This window comes from Chionomys nivalis, chromosome 4, assembly GCF_950005125.1.
Source record: "Chionomys nivalis chromosome 4, mChiNiv1.1, whole genome shotgun sequence".
NCBI classification, from domain to species: Eukaryota; Metazoa; Chordata; class Mammalia; order Rodentia; family Cricetidae; genus Chionomys; species Chionomys nivalis.
In genome coordinates this window covers 74411681-74431225 of record NC_080089.1, presented here as the reverse complement: position 1 = coordinate 74431225, position 19545 = coordinate 74411681, and the positions used below count along the sequence as shown (strand labels likewise).

The 19545-nt window shown below is 46.9% G+C and overlaps 1 protein-coding gene across 2 annotated transcripts in view; it reads right to left on the bottom strand.

Moving 5' to 3' along the window:
• Positions 1-300: 300 nt before the first annotated feature.
• The window catches only part of Myo5c (myosin VC), a 78182-nt gene continuing 58937 nt past the window's right edge, over positions 301-19545 (bottom strand). The window contains exons 29-41 of one of the 2 annotated variants that reach the window (XM_057767867.1): positions 18939-19119; positions 18046-18139; positions 17529-17592; positions 16634-16784; positions 15552-15639; positions 13667-13765; positions 11435-11589; positions 9550-9639; positions 8667-8817; positions 7163-7445; positions 4208-4382; positions 3711-3791; positions 301-1879 (exon numbers count right to left, since the gene is read on the bottom strand). In XM_057767867.1, the coding sequence (XP_057623850.1) occupies positions 1727-1879; positions 3711-3791; positions 4208-4382; positions 7163-7445; positions 8667-8817; positions 9550-9639; positions 11435-11589; positions 13667-13765; positions 15552-15639; positions 16634-16784; positions 17529-17592; positions 18046-18139; positions 18939-19119 (1765 nt within the window). In that variant the 3' untranslated portion in view covers positions 301-1726. The remainder of the gene's footprint in view (positions 1880-3710; positions 3792-4207; positions 4383-7162; positions 7446-8666; positions 8818-9549; positions 9640-11434; positions 11590-13666; positions 13766-15551; positions 15640-16633; positions 16785-17528; positions 17593-18045; positions 18140-18938; positions 19120-19545) is intronic. The other variant, XM_057767868.1, reaches the window with a different exon arrangement.

The following is a 19545-nucleotide window of genomic DNA, read 5'->3' as shown; positions in this document are numbered from 1 at the left end:
ATGGGGCAGAGGGGGACAGGAGTGGGCACTAAGGTCACGCGAGAGGAGCAGAAACGCAGCCAGCTCCATTCTGCTTCCTCTCATTTGATAGCTAGGGAGTCCCAGACACAGCCAGCACTCATGACATATCCCGCCCTGTGTTTACTGATGTCAGGGGGCACACTGTGACTTGTAGGATCCTAACATCTTCCTGTTTAAAGGAAGGATACAGAACCGTGCAGTAAGAAGATATGTAATTTGCAGTGGTGGAAATAACTGCATGCGATTTGCTCGATAATTTACTTTATTAAAGCATTATCAAGTTCTATTTTCATCGCCGGGGTACTGTTTGAAAAGGCACCGCACATCAGTAGGATGGCACACATTTGTAGGTGGCTCTGCTTCATAATCACCCAGAGATGACCATGCACTCTGTGGTGTCACAGTCGCTGCCCGAGACCATCAGACGAAAGGGCGGTCAGGTGGCTTGAGGTGCATAGAAGCCTTGGGTCTCGGCTATGGGGCAGGGTGCCCATCAAAGGGCTGTATTCTGAAGGGAAGGGAAATAGTTTGGGGAAAAGAGTACCTGGTTCTCACGAAACGATGGGAAATTAGATTTCTCAAAAGGGAGAGCCTGCCCAAATCTTCAGCTTCTTCCATGAAGATATTTAAAAAGCATATTAGAATACCGATTAAAGAAAAGAACCCAGAGGTTGCATGCAAATGCTTGTGTGCAAATGAATGTGTGCACATGTGTACATGCGGTACTGGGGTCAAAACCAGGGCCAACTGCTCTATCACAGAGCTCTGACCCCACAACTAAATCTAGTTTTTAAAAAAGTAATTGTATTTAAAAAATTAAATGGGATTATAAAAATTATGTTGGCAGGATGGTGACCATACAGTTACTGACACAGGTCTTTCATCCCAGCACTTGGGAAGCAGAGGTAGGTGGATCTCAGTGAGTTCAAGGCCAACCTGGTCTACAGAGCGAGTTCCAGGACAGCCAGGGATGGTATACAGAAAAACCCTGTCTTGAAACCACAACCCTTAATGTTGGTTGGTACATTTAAAAAAAAATTTAGAGATCATTAATGGCATAAAAGTAGCCTTGCTAGTAAATTTGTTTTAAATAGATATATACATGAAACACTCTTTTTTTTCTTCTGAGATGGATTCTTACTCTGTAACCCAGGATGACACTGAACTCGAGGTAATCCTCCTGTCTCATCCTCCTGAGTACCAGGATTATAGGTGTGTGCTACCATGCCCATCTCTCAGACTCTCTTAAACATTAGATCGCTTAAAGTGAAGAGTTTTCTAATCCAGGGTCTCTTTGGTAAGAAGAGCTAACGAGCCTTTCCTGCCAGCAGTGATGGGGCAAGAAGACTTTGTTCCAGTGGCCAAGGGTGATTCTTTCCTGGAAGGTGTAGGCATGGGACTCGCCTGTGGCTTCATAAATATCTCTTGACTTCAAGGGAACCTGAGAAACCTGGGGAGCCCCCAGATTTCACTCATGTATATGCAGGTGGGGGTAGGTCTCCACCACAAAGTGGAGTAAAGAAAGGCATTGGGAACAAAACTGAGTCTTCAGGAGTTGTAGCAATAGCCACCGAGATCAGAAGCGAGAGCCTTTCCCAGCCCAGTCGACTGCATGACATCTCGGAAGATAGGTGAGGTGTGGGCTTTCCTCCTTAAACTGCAGTCCATTCCAGGCTCCAGGGGACCGTGTCCATCTCTTCTCCTGCTACAGTCTCCGGAGAAAGCCGAGCTTGAAGCTGCTGGGGATCTGGGTCATCTCCAGGGCATGCGGAGAAGCCGTGAAAGGAAAGGTGACTTGAAAAAGATACTTGGTGTCCAGCATCAGCTGGGAAGAGTCACCCCGGTTATTCAGAAGAGCCTGTAGTCAGAACCAAGGGGAGGGAGTCAGAATGGGTGCATTCTGGTTCACCACTACTCGGAGGTCAAGAGCCCGGGAAATTCAACAGTTCTGCCTCCTCCAGAGAGCTCACACAATCAGAAGAGAAGGCAGCCCAGGGTGGTTGAGTCCACAGCTCCAGGGAGACAAGCCTATTAGAATCTCCTGTCCACCCAGCTTCCGGGAAGTCACTCATTGTCACACTCCAAAAGCCATTCCTCACAGGACAGGCTGACTGGAACTGTTCTTAGCCTTTTTTAAAAAATTACATTTATTTGCACGTGTGCGTGCATGTGTGTGTGTGTGTGTGTGTGTGTCTCGATTACAGAATAACTTGGGGAAGGAAGTCTGATCTCTCCTACCGTAAAGATTTGGGGATCAAATTCAGGTCTTTAGTCTTGGCAGCAAGCACCTTTGCGTGCTGAGCCATTTGGTTGGTCCATTTTATTCTTCTGTATTTATGTATATACCAAGGTTTAATTCTAAGCTCAGACATGACTGGATCTCAAGTTTTACATTTTTAAAAATTCATTTACATCTTTATTATTTGAAAAGTTCTTTGGTGTCAGGATTGCTTTCTACTCTTTAAATTTTTAAAATTTCTGGGAGCATTGGCCCATGCCTTTAGCCAGAGGCGGTTGGGTCTCTGTGAGTTTGAGGCCAGCTTGGTCTACAGAATGAGACAGCCAGGGCTACACAGAGAAACCCTGACTTGAGATAAACAAATAAATGAATTTTTAAAAATTAAAAGTTTATATGATTATATATGTGTCTACGTGTGTATGCCCCATGTGTGCAGTGCCCACAGAGGCCAAAAGGGGGCATCAGATTCCCTGGAACTGGAGTTCCAGGCAATTATGAGACTCACGACATGGGTGCTGGGAACTGAACTTGTGTCCTTGGTAAGAGCGGCAAGTGCTCGTCCTGATCCAGCACTCTAGCCTTCTGCTACACTGATAACCATGAGGACTCCAAAGGGCTTGTACATGTGGGTATAACTAGTGATGTTTACCATAGTAGCAATTAAAATAGTATTTAATATTAATAAATCCATTAAATTGAACATAACATTTTTGTTGAAACACAGTTAAAATTTCAGAATGAAAAACAAAACCAAAAAAAGAAACACAGTAAGAAGCGGAAAGTTTTCTGTTCTGTGGACCTCTTAACGTCTGAGCTGGTGGGAGACGAGTGTGCAACGCCTGCTTCTGTATTCAGTGACCAAGTTGGTCTGGATGAAGTACGAGGAAACGCTAACTCCTATAGGCACAGCTCTGAAAAAAGCAAGGGTTTTGCAGACTCCTAAAAGGGTTTACAGGATCCCTAAGATTCCCCTACTTCACCGGGAGAGAAACTTTGGGGATGGTCATAGAAAAGTGGGTCTGCAGGTCTGTTTCCACCGGGCTCTGCTCATTGGCACTAGTTCTCAAAACAAGCTGATAGGTGAGGGGCGCCAGGGGTAAAGGTGCTTGCTGCCAAGCCTGACAACCTGAGTTCAACCCCAGGAACCCACAGACGGATGAAGATAACTGTTGCCTTTAATTTGCCCTCTGACCTCTATTCACACATTGTGGGATGCATGCACACACGCTGTGGCATATTTGTACACACACACAATGATCTTTTTTTTTTTCTGGGTCCTGGTTTATGTTTCCATTCTCATCAGGATGGGATCGAGTCAAAAGCCACCAGCTGGGGTTCCACATGCTTGACAACCATGTTTTAATACTGGACCACATCATTTTACCCGAATATCAGTGTCTTATAGAGTGTAACAGGGTCAGGTTAACCTGGGCGCCCATAAGAAGCTCACCTGTACTTTGCGAACGAAGGATGGAGCAACTCTTTTCTCAAAGTCATCTATAGGTGTGTATGAATTAAGGATCTTTATGATCTGTGAACATTACAGAACATGGAATCAGACCGAGGAAAAGAGCAAACAGTTCTGGACAGTTAGGAACCCTCAAGAAACACAGGTGGTTCTTTTAGACTATAATTTGTCTCTGGAGCCATGTTCTGTCTATTCCAAGAGAACAGGAAACAACACAAGCAGAATACAGAGTGCACAGAGACCAACCACAGTCAGATGGCAGCGAGGGACTCTCCCCTTCCAGCCTCCCAGCTCCCACTCGGATTAGTGCACAAGGAAAGAGCACACACACATTTATGCCGTGAAGCCTGCAATCACTACCCGCCAAATAGTTAGCAGGTGACTTAGGGTCAGGTGCTACACAGCCAGCTATGGCGGGAAATGCCTCAGAATCTCTCCTTCAAGGTCCAGAGAGAAGCTGGAGTAGCCCGTCCACTCACCTGCACAGCAGACAGGCAGGTGCAGCACTCCGAGATCTCCTTGGCATCGCTGTCTGTGGTCTTCTTGACCTGGAGCAGCCAGGCTGCCTGAGAGAGGGGCTCCAGCGTCTCCTTGGCTGAACTGTTCTGCAAGTTCTTATCTTTAAGCCATTCTTCTAAGTAGCTGATGTTGCACCTGGAGAAAGCCAGCAGACACTTGAGGACAGAGGGCTAAATCCCTCGGCATGGCCTAGAGGCTGCTAAGCTCACTGCATGCATGCTCAGCAGCCAAGTCCAGTGGTCACACTTATAACAGGAGGGGATGGACTGGGAGATGGCTCTCTAGATTGCCACCATCATCTGTACGACAGCTACGACATAATGGGGCAGCGTCCAGAGCCCTGTGTGGTGGGAAGACGCTGAGCACACCGCTTGGCATGGTGACGTTGACTCCATTCAGAGTTAGAGTTAAATATTTAGGTTGTTAAAAACGTAAGTATGTACATGTTGGTTCCCAGAGCAACCACTACAAAACAACACAATTAATAAATTACAAAGATACCAGAATATTCTAGGGACACTGAAAAGGCAGAAAAAGGGGAAGGAAGAAAAGAATACGGCAGGGGCCGGAGAGATGGCCAAGGATTCTGCTCTTGCAGAGTTCCCCATGCATGGTGGGAGTTCCCAGAATATTGGGAGGCTCACAACAATCTGTAACTCCAACTCCAGGGGCATCATTGCCTCTGACCTCTGTGGGCACTACACTTTCATACATGTACCTCAACACAGACACACACACATACATGTAATTAAAAAAAACAATAAAAATAAATTGTAAGGAAGAAAATAACACGGCAGATAGAACTAAATATTTAATTATATTAAATTAAGGTAGTCTAAATTTCCCAATTAAGGAGCACACATGCTCAGACTGGGTTAAAAAAAGAAAATATGACCAGGGCTAGAAAAACTGCTCAGCAGTTAAGAGTGATCACCACTCCTACAGAAAAATCCATGTTTGGTTTCCAGCATCCACACCAAGCAGCTCACAATTGCCTGTAACTCCAGCTCTAGAGAAGCTGCTCTCAGCTGTCCTAACACTGTGACATTTAATGCAATTCCTCATGTTGCAGTGACCCCATCATAAAGGTACTTTGTAACTGTGATTTTTCTATGGTTATGAATCATAATGTAAATATCTAATATGCAGGATATCTGATATGTGACTCAAAGGGTTGAGTCCACATATTGAGAACCACTACTCTAGAGGAATATGATGCCCTCTTCTGGCTTCTGTGGGTACTGCACTCACAGGTACATACACGCTCACCCCATAGATATAATTTAAAAACCAAGTCTTACAAACACCAAGACATTTGCGTGTGCTAACTACAAGAAACTCACCTCAAATATGATGTAGGCATGTTAAAAGAAATGGATATAAAAAGATATTTTCAGAAAATACTAATCAAATAAATAAAATAAATCTGGAGTGGCTTTAACCATTTTAAAGAAGACTTCAAAGAACAGAAAATTACCAGGAAAGGATATCATACCAGGACATTACATAATGACAGAGGGCCACTTCACCCAGATCTCTAGTGTTGTAAGCCATTCCCTTAGTCCCCAGGAATCACCATTCGAATTCCTGTTCCTAGGCATTTAACCAACAAAGCCTTATCTATGACCGCAATGGAATTAAACTAAAGCAACCGAAGGCAACCAGCAAGTGTAGAGTCACAGGTGTGCACAAGGCTTACGCGGTACTGGAAAGGAACCTGGGGCTTTGTATATGCCAGGCCACCACTAGACCAGCTCAGCCACATCCCCAGCCCCTCTGCCTCGTCTTTCGGTAGAAGCTTGTTCAGGCTCACAGCCATCTACCTACATGGGACATGGTAAGAGCTTTTCCCCTTTCTCAATGAAGAGTAAAATATCTGCAAAGGCTGGTCCCTTTGAGTACCCCTTTGTATCTAAAAACTACAATATGGCACCATGGGATTGTGTCCATGTGGTTTATGGGAAATCCAACTCCAACTTTCATGAGTGCTAAGAAGACATGATGGATTCTTTGCAGGTATTTCTCAGTATAAGAAACTTTGTCTCCTCCCTCAAATCACAGCACACACCTATGGTCACCTCCCCAGTCCCTCACAGCACACAGGTGTCAATCACCTCAACACACATACATATCTTTTTTTTTTTTGGATTTTCGAGACAGTGTTTCTCCGTAGCTTTTTGGTACACATACATATCTTAAACATCTCTTCTGCGCTGCGTGTTTCCTAATCACAGGCTCCATGGCGCCTCAATTTAAGATAGGATCTATGGTCCTTAAAACTGTGTTCTGTCTTCAAGATGAACTCCAAATGCTTTCACTGCATTTGGGACACTCCTGGTCCAGATCTGACCCACCTCTCCATGGCGGTCCTACCGGGTTCTGCCAAACAGACAGCTGCTGCTTACTCCAGGCAGAGCCAGACACAGACCACGCCTTTGCTTTCATCCATCTCGTGTTTGGAATGTTCCTCTTTCTCAACCTCGTCACTCAACACTCTTCTCTCCTGTTTCCTCAGTGCATCGATTTGTCCTCAGTCTCATTTATCCCTGAGCATCCCCCTACCACCTGCTTGTGAGCCTCTCAACATGGTGCCAGGCTCTCTACCTGACTGGGCTAGTCACCACTTAACAGGTGACTGGTGGAATAACCTTGGGAAATCAGAATCTACGACACAAATGCCGTTCTCACAGGCCAGAGCATCAAGTTGGTGGTATAATATGAGAGGGTTGGTGTGGAGCCACCAGCAAGTCAACCAATACTCAGGAGGCTCAGGGGCCTTGCACGTGTCCAAGGGACAGTAGTGAGGGTCCAGCACCAGTGAACTGGCCTTTGGGAGCATTCCTTCCTGCTGGCCTCTGTGGCCTGTGGGTTGTACCTGATTTGCATCCTTCGGGAGGTGTGGCACGGGACTTTACCTGATCTGCATCCCTTTCCTGCAAGAGCACATGTCCTTCCTCAGGAGGAGGCTGTTGAGGGTCACTGCCCCGATCAGGTAGAATAGCTGCTTCACCACCTGCCTCACGAGCTCGGGGTCCAGGCCGTTCTGACACATGGTGGTGTAGAAGTAGCTCAGCTGCTGCAGGACAGATGTCATGGTGTAGGCGTCTGTGTCATCAATACTGGAGGAGCGCTTCCGGAAACCAGTGGGCTTCAGACCGGAAATGCCCTGCAAGCTCTCATACTCCAGCATTCCTGGCACTGCGGGAAGGGTGGAAGGCTCTTTACATAGGGATCACATGAGGGTGCACATCCTTAACCGCATTATCTGTTATTTACAGCCAATGGCTATGGGTGTGATAGGGTACAGTGGTTAATCTTGGCTGTCAGCTCAATGAGATTTAGGAGACAAACTTCTGGGCCTGTCTGTGAGAGATTTTCTAGAATTTGGTAAATGGTGGTGGGAAAACCCACCCTAAGAGTAGTCAGTGGCATCACACACTGGGATCCTGAACCAAATAAAAGGGAGAGAGAAACCTGAGGCCCTGTTATCATCTCTATTTCCTCACTGTGGATGCAATACAGCCAGTTGTCTCATGGTCCAGCCAAGGACCACCTTCGCCTTGGTGGACTGTGTTCTCTTAAACTGTGAGCCAAAATAAACTTGTCCTTATGTTGCTTTTGGCATAGAAATAAACAAACAAACCAAAAAGTACTAATATTAAAAAAAGAAAGAACTGAGTATATTGGAATACCATAGTAAGCCAGGGCATGGGCCGTGGCTTACAGAATGGCAGGAGCATCTCCTGGAGGCTTGAAACAGTTTTTCCCTATGGGAAAGAGATCAGTAAGTAGCTCAGAGCCTGGAATCACCAAAGCCTGAAGTATTTACATTTTAGAAAGCTGAGTAAAGCACACACAAATGTGAGTGGGACCCAAGGACCTCAGAAATACTTGGTCCAGCCACACGAGAACCCAAAGCAGTGCATCAAATAAATAGTGTAAATTTTCTGCAGGGTTCCCCTTGTGAAAAGGCATCCTCACTCAAAGGAAATGGTCAACTGTGTGCTACTATACATGGAGTCACTTTAAACAAGCTAAGAATTAAAAGGTAGACACATGGTGATTATGTTTCTTAGTTTTCCAAGCTATGTTATTCATAATCACATATACCACACACAGAGTTTCTATTTTAAAGAGTCTCTTAGGCTGGGATTGTAGCTCACTTGATAGAATGTTTGCCTAATAAGCATGAAGTCTTGGTTTGATTCTCAGTACTAAGCAAAACCAAGCACAGTGGCACATACCTATAATCCCAGCACTCAGGAGATACAGGCAGAAGAATTATGAATTCAAGACCTGCCTTAACTTTCATTACATATCAAGCTCAAGACCAGCCTGGGTTACGGGAGACTGTCCCAAAGCAAACAAAGAGCTTCTATATTGCTGTAAGTACCTCTCAGCCATTCATTCTCTTCTTACCTATTATGGGCTGGATGTTGTTCTCCAATACGAGGATGAACTGATAGTAAATCCGAATAGCCACATCACTCAGAATCTGTCTGTATTCTGTAAGATCAAAATTGTTCAAGCAGTTCTTATTCTGCTGTGGGCTGTTATACTTCATGAATTCCTGAAAACAATTTGATATAAACATGAGAGCGCTGTAGACACTGATGGAAATGGAAATACTGCCCCTGCTAAGGATGCTATAGTCAACACCTAGGGTAGCTTTTACAGCTTGAAGCTGAAGGTCTGCTTTTAAATGAGTTCTTCAAGTTTATTTTATATGACAAAAAATAGCAATTTATTGTATAATCTCAGTCAGTGGCAGCTGTCATCACAGCACTGCCCCTGAAGCGGAGAGCTACAGAGGAAGACACTGCATGTGGAGAACAACATCCTAAATGCCACTTTGTTGTTCCAGTTCAGTGAAAAATGCCCCAGTGAGGCTTGAAGAACACCTTCATGACATCACTTCCTGGAAGCAGAGTTGGAGTGAAGAGGTCAATAATCAGAGTCCTCTAGAGAGAACAGTTAGCAAAATAAACCAGAGGTTCTATTTTGGGTCATCATGCTGAAACTCACAGCACGGCCCCATCAGGAGGAAACACCACCACCACACCTTCTATTGACTGGAAAAGCGAGGAAAGCAATGCTTCACACTGAACCCAAGGTCTGAACTCTCTGGAATCGCACCCATGCACATACAGGTGATACACGAACTAGCCTCCTGGGTGAAGAGGAGGCCGGCAAGCTAGCTGGCAGAGGCTGAGTGGAGTAGTGAGTTCCTAATGAAGGCCTCCTTGAGCCAGATTGTGAGGTGGTCCGGGAGGCCATCAGCAGGACAGACACGCATCCTTACCTCCTCCCCACTGTACTGCTTCAGGCAGTTGAGGAAGTGACAAGTGTTGGACAGCCAGAAGGACAGCATCTCCAAATCTTCCAGATGTTCCTTAGACAAGAGAAGACAATGAAGGCATGGAGGCACACACCTTTAATCCCAGCACTCGGGAGGCTGAGGCCTGTAGATCTCCAAGAATGAGGTCAGTCTGGGCTACACAGTAGAGCCCTGTCTCAATAAAAAAACAAAAACAAACATTAAAAACAAGCTTAGCTTGTAACCTCCAATCATCTGTGTGCCACACGCATGTGGGTCTCTACCCATAGAGTGGACAACCGTGGGTTGTCTAGCTGCCAGCCATTCTGATGAGCACAGCAAGGGAGGGACATTCAGCAGGCTGAGCAGAGCCACCCTTCAACCTGGAGGAGTCATTGCAGTAAGGTTAGGAGCACAGGAGTGCACTCCATCTTCTTCAACACACTGCATGGGAGTGGGGGAGGGGCACCGTACAGTCACTGACCTAATGAACACCTGGTCCTTCTTTTCTAGACCAGGAAAAACAACAACAATAGGTGTTCATACAAATAAAACACCCATATGCATAAAATAAAATTCTAAATGAAAACCTATTGTTGCTGTTTTTCCTGGTCTAGAAAAGAAGGACCAGGCGTTCATTAGGTCAGTGACTTTGTTTTATTTGCATGTGTGTCTATGCACCGTGTGCATGGAGGTCAAAAGAGGGCATTGGATCCCCTGGAAATGGAGTTATGGAGGGTTGTAACTACCATAGCTACCATATGGGGTCTGGGAATCAAACCCAGGTCCTCTGCAAGAGCCCTCAATGCTCTTAACCACTGAGCCATCTCTCCAGTGCCAATAATAATGTTTTAGGAAGGAGACTCATATGCTTGTCACCAGAGAGATGGATAATCTTTCAGTTTCCCATTTCCTTACTGCTACACTAGTGCGGCACACATCTCTCACTCATGAGGAGACGGAGGGGTGAGGCTGGGAGCACAGATCTCTCACTCATGAGGAGACGGAGGGGTGAGGCTGGGCACACAGATCTCTCACTCATGAGGAGACGGAGGGGTGAGGCTGGGAGTACAGATCTCTCACTCATGAGGAGACGGAGGGGTGAGGCTGGGCACACAGATCTCTCACACATGAGGGGATGGAGGGGTGAGGCTGGGCACACAGATCTCTCACTCATGAGGAGACGGAGGGGTGAGGCTGGGAGCACAGATCTCTCACACATGAGGGGATGGAGGGGTGAGGCTGGGCACACAGATCTCTCACTCATGAGGAGACGGAGGGGTGAGGCTGAGAGCACAGATCTCTCACACATGAGGGGATGGAGGGGTGAGGCTGGGCACACAGATCTCTCACTCATGAGGAGACGGAGGGGTGAGGCTGGGAGCACAGATCTCTCACACATGAGGGGATGGAGGGGTGAGACTGGGAGCACAGATTCCTCACACCTGAGGGTGTGGAGGGGTGAGGTGGGACCACAGATCCCTCACACCTGAGGAGATGGAGGAGTGAGGCTGGACACACAGATCCTTCACTCATGAGCGGATGGAGGGGTGAGGCTGGGCGCACAGATCCCTCATACATGAGGGGATAGAGGGGTGAGGCTGGGAGCACAGATCTCTCATACATGAGGGGACAGAGGGGTGAGGCTGGGAGCACAGATCTCTCACTCATGAGGGGATGGAGGGTGAGGCTGGTGGCTACCAAGTTGTAGCCTCTCCACGAGTCTTTGAGGCTCACTGGCAGAACCTTGGCCATTTGTCTTTCCTTAGTAGCTTTGTTACTTTGGGGAAAGGTCAGAGGCCAATAGTAGACAAAGACTGGATCACTTCCCAGAGCCCTTCCCAAATCAGACACTATGCTGAGATCTTACCTTAACCACATGCTTGATGCCATTAATGGCACTGTTCATGAGGGACTTGAGCATGTCAGCATCATTCAGGGAGTCTGCATACCGCACACACATGAACAGGATGTGAGCTGGCAGCCCGGGAATCATGTTCACTACCACGCCTCGGGGCTTCAGGTCTGTAGGGGAAAGAAACCCGCTCTCAACTGCTGGTGGGAGGGGGTGGCTCCCAGCTGCTGGTGAGCGCTCCTCCCATGATAGGAGGGGATAAGGTGGGACTCCTGGCCTTTCTGTGCTTGGGTAGAGCCTGAGAGCACAGTGTCTCTTCTCTCAATCTGAGAAACTCCAACTTTTACTTAGTGAAAGTACATGACCATCGCTCATCCCACACCTCATTGGTAAAGGGCTCACTCTCTGTTAAAAGGCCAGATGGGAGAAAGAATTTGTAATTTTCTCTGGCAAGGAGGCTCTAGATATTGAAACTCCAGCATAAGAAAGGAACCCAAGTCCCAGGTACCTCACCCCAATCGCTTTGGTAAGGATGGGAGCCATCTCAAGTCACAGGAAGCTGTCTCCAACAGAGACACTCACTAGTGACCAGCAGTACAGCAAAGGAGACAAGCTATCAAGCTAGTCTCAGGGTCAGAGACTTCAGAGAGGGTAGCACTTTAATCCCAGCACTCAGAAGGCAGAGGCAGGCAGATCTCTGTGAGTCAAGGTCAGCCTGGTCTACAGAGTGAATGCCAGGACAGGCTCCAAAGCTATACAGAGAAACCCTATCTCGAAAAACAAAAACAAAAAAAGAGATGCCAGAGAGGGGCTGGAGAGAGGCTCAGAGGTTAAGAGCACTGGATGCTCTTGCAGAGGATCCGGTTCAACTCCCAGCATTCATGTGGTGGCTCACAACCATCTATTAACTCCTGTCCACAGGAGCTGACGTCCTTTTCTGTTGTCCATGAACACCAAGAATGTTCATGGTGCACATACATACATACATACATGCATGCATGCAAGTAGACACTCATACACATTAAATAAATGATTAGTCTTTTAAAGAGAGAGATGTCAGAGAGGCAGAGCAGGGATGAAGAGAGAAACCTTGTAGGGAAGCTTATGACAGGAAAACAGGAGCTTCCAGTGGCCGAGTTAAGATAACTACAGAGAAGACGTCCCTTGGTGTTAACACAGGTAGGGCTGTGTTAGGGTTTGAATCTTAAAAGTTTACACTTTGAACACTTGTTTCCCAGCTAGTGGTGCTATCTGGGGAGGCTGTTACCTAGCCTGTAAAATTAGGTCATTAAGGGTGGGTCATCAAAGAAGGCCCCTGATCCCTGCCATTGTCTGTTTCCCGCAGTTGTGCTGTGAACAGGCTTCACCTCCACACTCTCTTACTACCATGAACTCAGCGAGCCCGCCATGCCAAGGTAAATCTTTCTTCCAGTTGTTTCCAGCAGGCGTTTTGTTAGCAGTGATTGAAAAGCAATCAACAGCCTGATGCTCTTGTTCTGTTTCTGTCTCTCTCTCTTTCTGTATGTGTGTGTGTGTGTGTGTGTGTGTGCGTGTGCACGTGCGCACACGCACACACAGTCATTGCGAAGCAGAGGAATCAAGGCAGCATCTTTTTCTTGAAAGGTCTTGGGGAAGATGGAGAGATGGCACTGCAGTCAAGAGCATATACTTCTTTTTCAGAAGAGCAGAGTTTTACTCCCAGTACCCACACTGGACAGCCAACAATTCCCTGTAACTCAGTCCTTTGACATGCAACATGAGTGTCCCACCACTGAACACATTGGCTTTGTATGATGACATTTCCTATGTAGTTCAGGCTGGTCTGGGACTCACAGTATTTCTGCCTTTCTGCCCGTAAGTGCTGGGATTACAGGCATGCCCCATCAGGCCCAGGAGTTATATCTTCCATTCTGAACCTATGATTAGACTTGGGAGGAGGTTGGGGCAATGGTTCTCAGCTGAGGACTGTTTTGGTTCCCCAGAGGACACTGTGAGTGAACTCTGGATCTTGACACCAGCTTCTAGAATAGGCAGAAGCTAGTGATATGGTGCTGTAGTTCATAGTGCATAGCCTCTTCTCTCAATCAAGGACCACCTGGTCAGCACTGAAGCTGGGAAGCTTCAAGCAAGGGAAGAAAGCATGAAGGAAGAGAGAGATAAAGAAGAGCCCTCGTCCAGGACTTTGGAGCTGACTGATATTCAAGTTCTCAAAGAGAAAGCATGACCCAGAGATATGGGTTTGACTACCAAGAATGAGGTTTTGAATGATCTTGGCCTCATCTTCTTTCTTGTATTCCAGCATTCCAAGGTACTCCTTGGGTCCTGAGGGCAGGTGCACTTCATTGGCTGTAGACAAAGGCAAATTGTCAGCTACATACATGAAAGCCACACTCTCTGGTTCATAGTGAGGATATTGTCCAAGTCTACCCTGGTCATGAACCGCTACAGCTTGCAGCTCTTGTGGGGCTGTTGGATGCCCTATAGGGATTTCTGTCTGTGAGTATGGCCACTGCCGAAAAGACAAAGATGTACTTGAATGAATCCCAGAGTGCCTCATTCGTCTCCAGTATGGCGGGGAAGGAGAGAAACCCAAGACACTGCCCTGATAATATCTATAGGGAAGGTACAAGACTCAGGAAACAAAATGCTGAGATATACATCTTGACCATAGGGGTGGGGCTGCACTTTCCTATAGCTCCTGTGAGAAATAACCACATACTTAAGGGTAACAATGTTAGGTTGCTAAGTTGGGGTAATGTGTTACATTATAATGGGTAACTCATATAGGCATAAAGGAGTCCTGACTTAGATGTGTTGAGCTGAAAGGAAGTAGTGAAAGAGACAAAATGGATCTAGGACTTAAGAAAAGAAGTGACAATTAGGTATGAGGTTTGGTAGACATTATATAGAGAATGTAGCTCATTATTTTATTCATCTACTCCTTTTTATCTATCATCATCCATCCTCCATTCATAAATACATCCACCCATCATCCACTGTTATCTACCCATTCACCTGCCATCCATCCTTCCACCCATCATCCACTGTCACCTACCCATTCACCTGTCATCCATCCTTCCACCCATCATCCACTGTCATCTACCCATTCACCTGCCATCCATCCATCCACCCATCATCCACTGTCACCTACCCATTCATCTGCCATCCATCCATCCATCCATCCATCCATCCATCCACCAATTACCCATCTGTTATCTACCCATCCATCCATCCATCCATCCATCCATCCACCAATTCTAATAGTAGAGACATAAAGGACAGGACATCTAGACCTGTCCCTTGTTTCCAGAGGCAGATTGGCACATAACATCTCTTACTGGCTGGGCAGTGGTGGCGCACACCTTTAGTCCCAGCACTTGGGAGGCAGTGGCAGGTGGATCTCTGAGTTTGGAGCCAACCAGGTCTACATAGAGAGTTCCAGGACAGCCAGGACTATATAGAGAAACCCTGTCTTGAAAACAAAAACAAAACAAACATCTATTACTGAAGAGGAAAGAGCCTGAAGATATTGCAAACTTAAGATAAAAGTGTAGTACGTAGGAATAAAGGAGGTCTTCAAAAGAATGAGCACAGCAAAAGAAAGGTGGCTATAGGTACAGCCTGTGCAAGCAAAGATGGGAAAGAGAAGACCATGAAGAAGGAAAGTATGAAGAACGTGGCAAGAGGGGAAGACTGGCATGGACATGGGCTCCAAAGCTAAGGGAAGAAAGGTAGTGGTCCTTCCCTCAGGCCTCTGGGGACAGGCTGCAAATGCCACTCAGCTGAGGTCAGGATGTCTTGTCTGTCTTCTCTGTTTCTCTCTATGGCCTTCAAAATTATTAATTGGATACTCACTCACAATTTCATCTTGACAAAGAGGAGCTAACAGAGGAAGGGGATAACGTATTTGTTTTAGGGGGTTCCTTGAAACAACAGGAGTGTTCTTGCTGTCTGGTACAATGAGCTTCTTTATACCCTTAAAGACTCTTTAGCCTAGCCCTAGGCCCTAAACCTGAGCAGTTGAGCATCATTCCCTTAGGCTCTGCATACTTTGAACATGGTCATGATCACACACCTCAGAACACAGTGCCTTCCCCGAAAGCTGCAAAGAATAAGGCCATACCCCTCCTACCTTTTTCAATTGTCTTGGTTAAAGTCTTGACTTGATCCTGTAGCTTTTTAATGACTCTGTCCTTCATGTCTAACTCTTCCTCAAGATCCTTCAGAAACCCAGAAAACAAGGAATTTTCTCAGAAGCATCTCCTTTGACTTTGATTTTGTTAATGCCTTTATGGATCTGTAGTTCACATTCCATAAAATTCACTCGCACACATGATTTGCACAGCGGCTGCTTTCCATATTATATAGTTCCTGATATTTTCAAGGCTCCTCTAGTGAACACTACATCTGGGCTGGATCACACCTGATGCTCAGAGCTCAATCCCCAATATCACACGGTGGATTCTGCATGTTGTGTTCACACACACACACACACACACACACACACACTGTCCTAGTCAGTTTAGTTTTTTGCTAATGTACCATGATCTAGAATCACTGGGAGGAGCAAACCTCAATTCAGACAATGTCCCCACCAAGTTGGCCTGTGGAGAATTTTCTTGATTAATGATTGCTGTTGAAGGACCCACCTTCAGACCTTTCAGTCTGTCCAATACAGACTGAAAATTAGAGCTGGGGAAATGGGATCTTTGAATGTCAGAAGAGGGCACCAGAGAGACTTCTGAGGTTTGGACAGGGCTTTCCCTTTCCTTCTGGGTGAAGAGGTGGCCTTGCCCAGGCTGTTTGGCTTAAACACTAGGAGGGTCCTAGGTGCCCAGAAACATCTCTCACAAAGGGCAGAGAGCCTTCCAGTTCTTCTAAAAGTGACTACCTGTTATTTTTTTCCTTTCTCTTATGACTGGGTCTCGTATATGGCAAGCTGTTCTCAAACTCCCTTCAAGGACGACCTTTAGCTCCTCATGCTCCTGGGATTACAGGCGCTCACTACCATGTCCGGACTGTGCAGTGCTGCAGACAGCATGTGCTCCACCGCTGAGTTTTATCATCACACAACCACCAGTCTTTAGATAAGGACCCAGAGTGCCCTCACAGAAGGCCTTTCGGTCTACAGCTGTTATCCTTATTTGACAGGTGGACACTTAGTTCCCTGCTCAGCAACACCGCCACACAGAGCCAACCATCCATACTCCTTACCCTGTTTTCCAAAGACAGTTGAGAGGCCTCCTGTTGGAGAATATGCTTGGCTTCCCCTTCAGCTTCTGGTTGCTTCTCCAGGAACTCAATGGCCTCCTGCAGTTCTTGGATCTTATCAATGGGCCCCTCATTTCCTTTGATTTCCACTGTTCTGAGGAAGGGACAAGATGCTCTGGGCATCGTGTGACCACCCTAGTGTTGATAACTGCACAGATGGAAGTGCTCCTGCCAGTTCCCACCAGAACACTCACTTGCCCTGTGCCCCCAGTTCCCACCAGAACACTCACTTGCCCTGTGCCCCCCAGTTTCTACCAGAACACTCACTTGCCCTGTGCCCCAAGTTCCCACCAGAGCACTCAATTGTCCTGTATCCCCAGTTCTCACCAAAACACTCAATTGCACTGCTCCCCCAGTTCCCACCAGAACACTCACTTGCCCTGTGCCCCTAGTTCCCAACAGAACACTCACTTGCCCTGCTGCCCAGTTCCCACCAGAACACTCACTTGCCTTGCACTCCCAGTTCCCACCGGAACACTCACTTGCCCTGTGCCCCTAGTTCCCAACAGAACACTCACTTGCCCTGCTGCCCAGTTCCCACCAGAACACTCACTTGCCTTGCACTCCCAGTTCCCACCAGAACACTCACTTGCCCTGCACCCCCAGTTCCCACCAGAACACTCACTTGCCCTGCACCCCCAGTTCCCACCAGAGCACTCACTTGCCTTGCACTCCCAGTTCCCACCAGAGCACTCACTTGCCCTGCATGCTCAGTTCCCACCAGAACACTCACTTGCCCTGCTGCCCAGTTCCCACCAGAACACTCACTTGCCCTGCTGCCCAGTTCCCACCAGAACACTCACTTGCCCTGCTGCCCAGTTCCCACCAGAACACTTACTTGCCCCACACTCCTTCCTCGTCTCTGGCTCGACTTAGGTGACTGAACGACTCTTCTGGTTTTCCTATCATGAGAAACCTGTCACTGCTGTGGTCAGCCAAGCCACTGAGGTCTAATTCGGGGTCGCCATTATTTTCCCAGATCTAAGGCTCTAATCCATATCTATTCAGAAATTATTAGGTTTAGTTTGGTCTGAACAAGATTTAGTTTGTTTGCTTGCTTTGTAAAGCATTACTTAAGAATGACATTTGATATGAATCTAGATTTCTAGATTCTCTTTAAAAATAGTGATAGCAGAACCAGGGGCTACATTCCCATTGTGCCAGATGCCCATGGAACTTGAAGGAAGCTGCCCCTTTAATACCATACTTTCTTGCCCTCCAGGCAGCTATCCTTTTACCCCTGTGCTTCCTGCCTGTCCCTGGAGACCACAGCTTAATGCCCCCAATGCCGTGGCTTCCCATGAATTTCCTGGATGCTGGTATCTCTAAGAGTAGGACCAGGATGGTTCTGTTACCTTCCATCTTCTCAGTCTGCTCCTTCAGGCGGGACTCAAGATCCTGCTTCTGCCTCTCCAGCTCTGAAATCTGCTGCTTGAAGTCTGGGATCATCTTCAGAGAACAGTTAACAACTATTAGAATAGTCAGTGTTTGAGTCTGGACTTACTCTCCATAATGAACATTCATCCGTCTCCCGTTCGGCTTGTAGAAGACACAGCTGTGTAAAAGGTCAGCTGAGGCACTGGATTTGCTGACATTCTATCCCCTCCTCTAAAGACGTATACAGTGGTCTCCAAAAATCCCCGCATGCTCAGAGAGCGCAGTTCGCACACGACTGCCACTGTGGGAAGGGAGATTGCCCTGTGCTGAACTGTGCCCATGCCTAGAATACCATCTCAGCCTGGAACAGGACACACTATCTCAGAACATCCTGTAGCTGGGATTGTCCAGGGCTCTCCATAAGCACCTCTCCTTTGGTGTGTACCTTTGTATGTCCATCCCTTCACCCACAGCCAGGTACAAACAGTTTGTTCTCTAAGTTTATACAGACACCCAGGCCGCTGAAGCCCAAACATATCTTTTTTTTTAAAAAATATTTATTTATTTATTATGTATACAATATTCTGTCTGTGTGTATACCTGCTGGCCAGAAGAGGGCACTAGACCCCATTACAGATGGTTGTGAGCCACCATGTGGTTGCTGGGAATTGAACTCAGGACCTTTGGTAGAGCAGGCAATGCTCTTAACCTCTGAGCCATCTCTCCAGCCCCCCAAACATATCTTAAAAGCACCATGTGTTTCTGTATCTTGAAAGCATTCTGTGTGGGGGTGGGGTGGGGGTGAGAGAGAGAGAGAGAGAGAGAGAGAGAGAGAGAGAGAGAGCGCCTGTAGATCTGTGGCAAGGCCTACCATGTTTTCTGATGTCAGCCTGGTGACTTCGTGACGGATACTTTCATTGATGCCTGTCTCTTCTCGGAAGAGTTTCTGCAGGTGGTTGATCTCTTGGCTCAGGTGCACTACTTTGAAGTTCAGACCTTCAATCTCTTTTTCATAGCAATCCTTCTGAGACTGGAAATGGCTTTCCAGAACACTGTTAAAAGAAGGGGAGAGGAATGAGCCCATGGTCTCCACATTGCTGGGCTGACCACAGAGGGGACATCGTGCTATAGTTGAGAAAGCTAGGGTCAGCATTTCCCTTTCAGGACTAAAGCTGACAATGCATTCACAGAAACAGGGAGGGAATTAGGAGCTGAAACCAAAGGACCCTGGTCACTGTTAGAAAACAGTGTGTGTGGTTAACATGCAGTTTATGACAAAGGCATTTCATTTTAGAAGTAATTCAGTTATGGTTTTACAGTTAATAGTTTGAAACCTCTGTTCTGCGTGATACAGCTATGATGATGTGTTATATACACTTGTGAGGGTTCCCTGAGTGTACAACATGAGGGGGACCCTGCTGTGTCACCAGGCTGTCATAGGAGCTGGTGGCAGTAGGAAGTCCACACATGACAGTGGA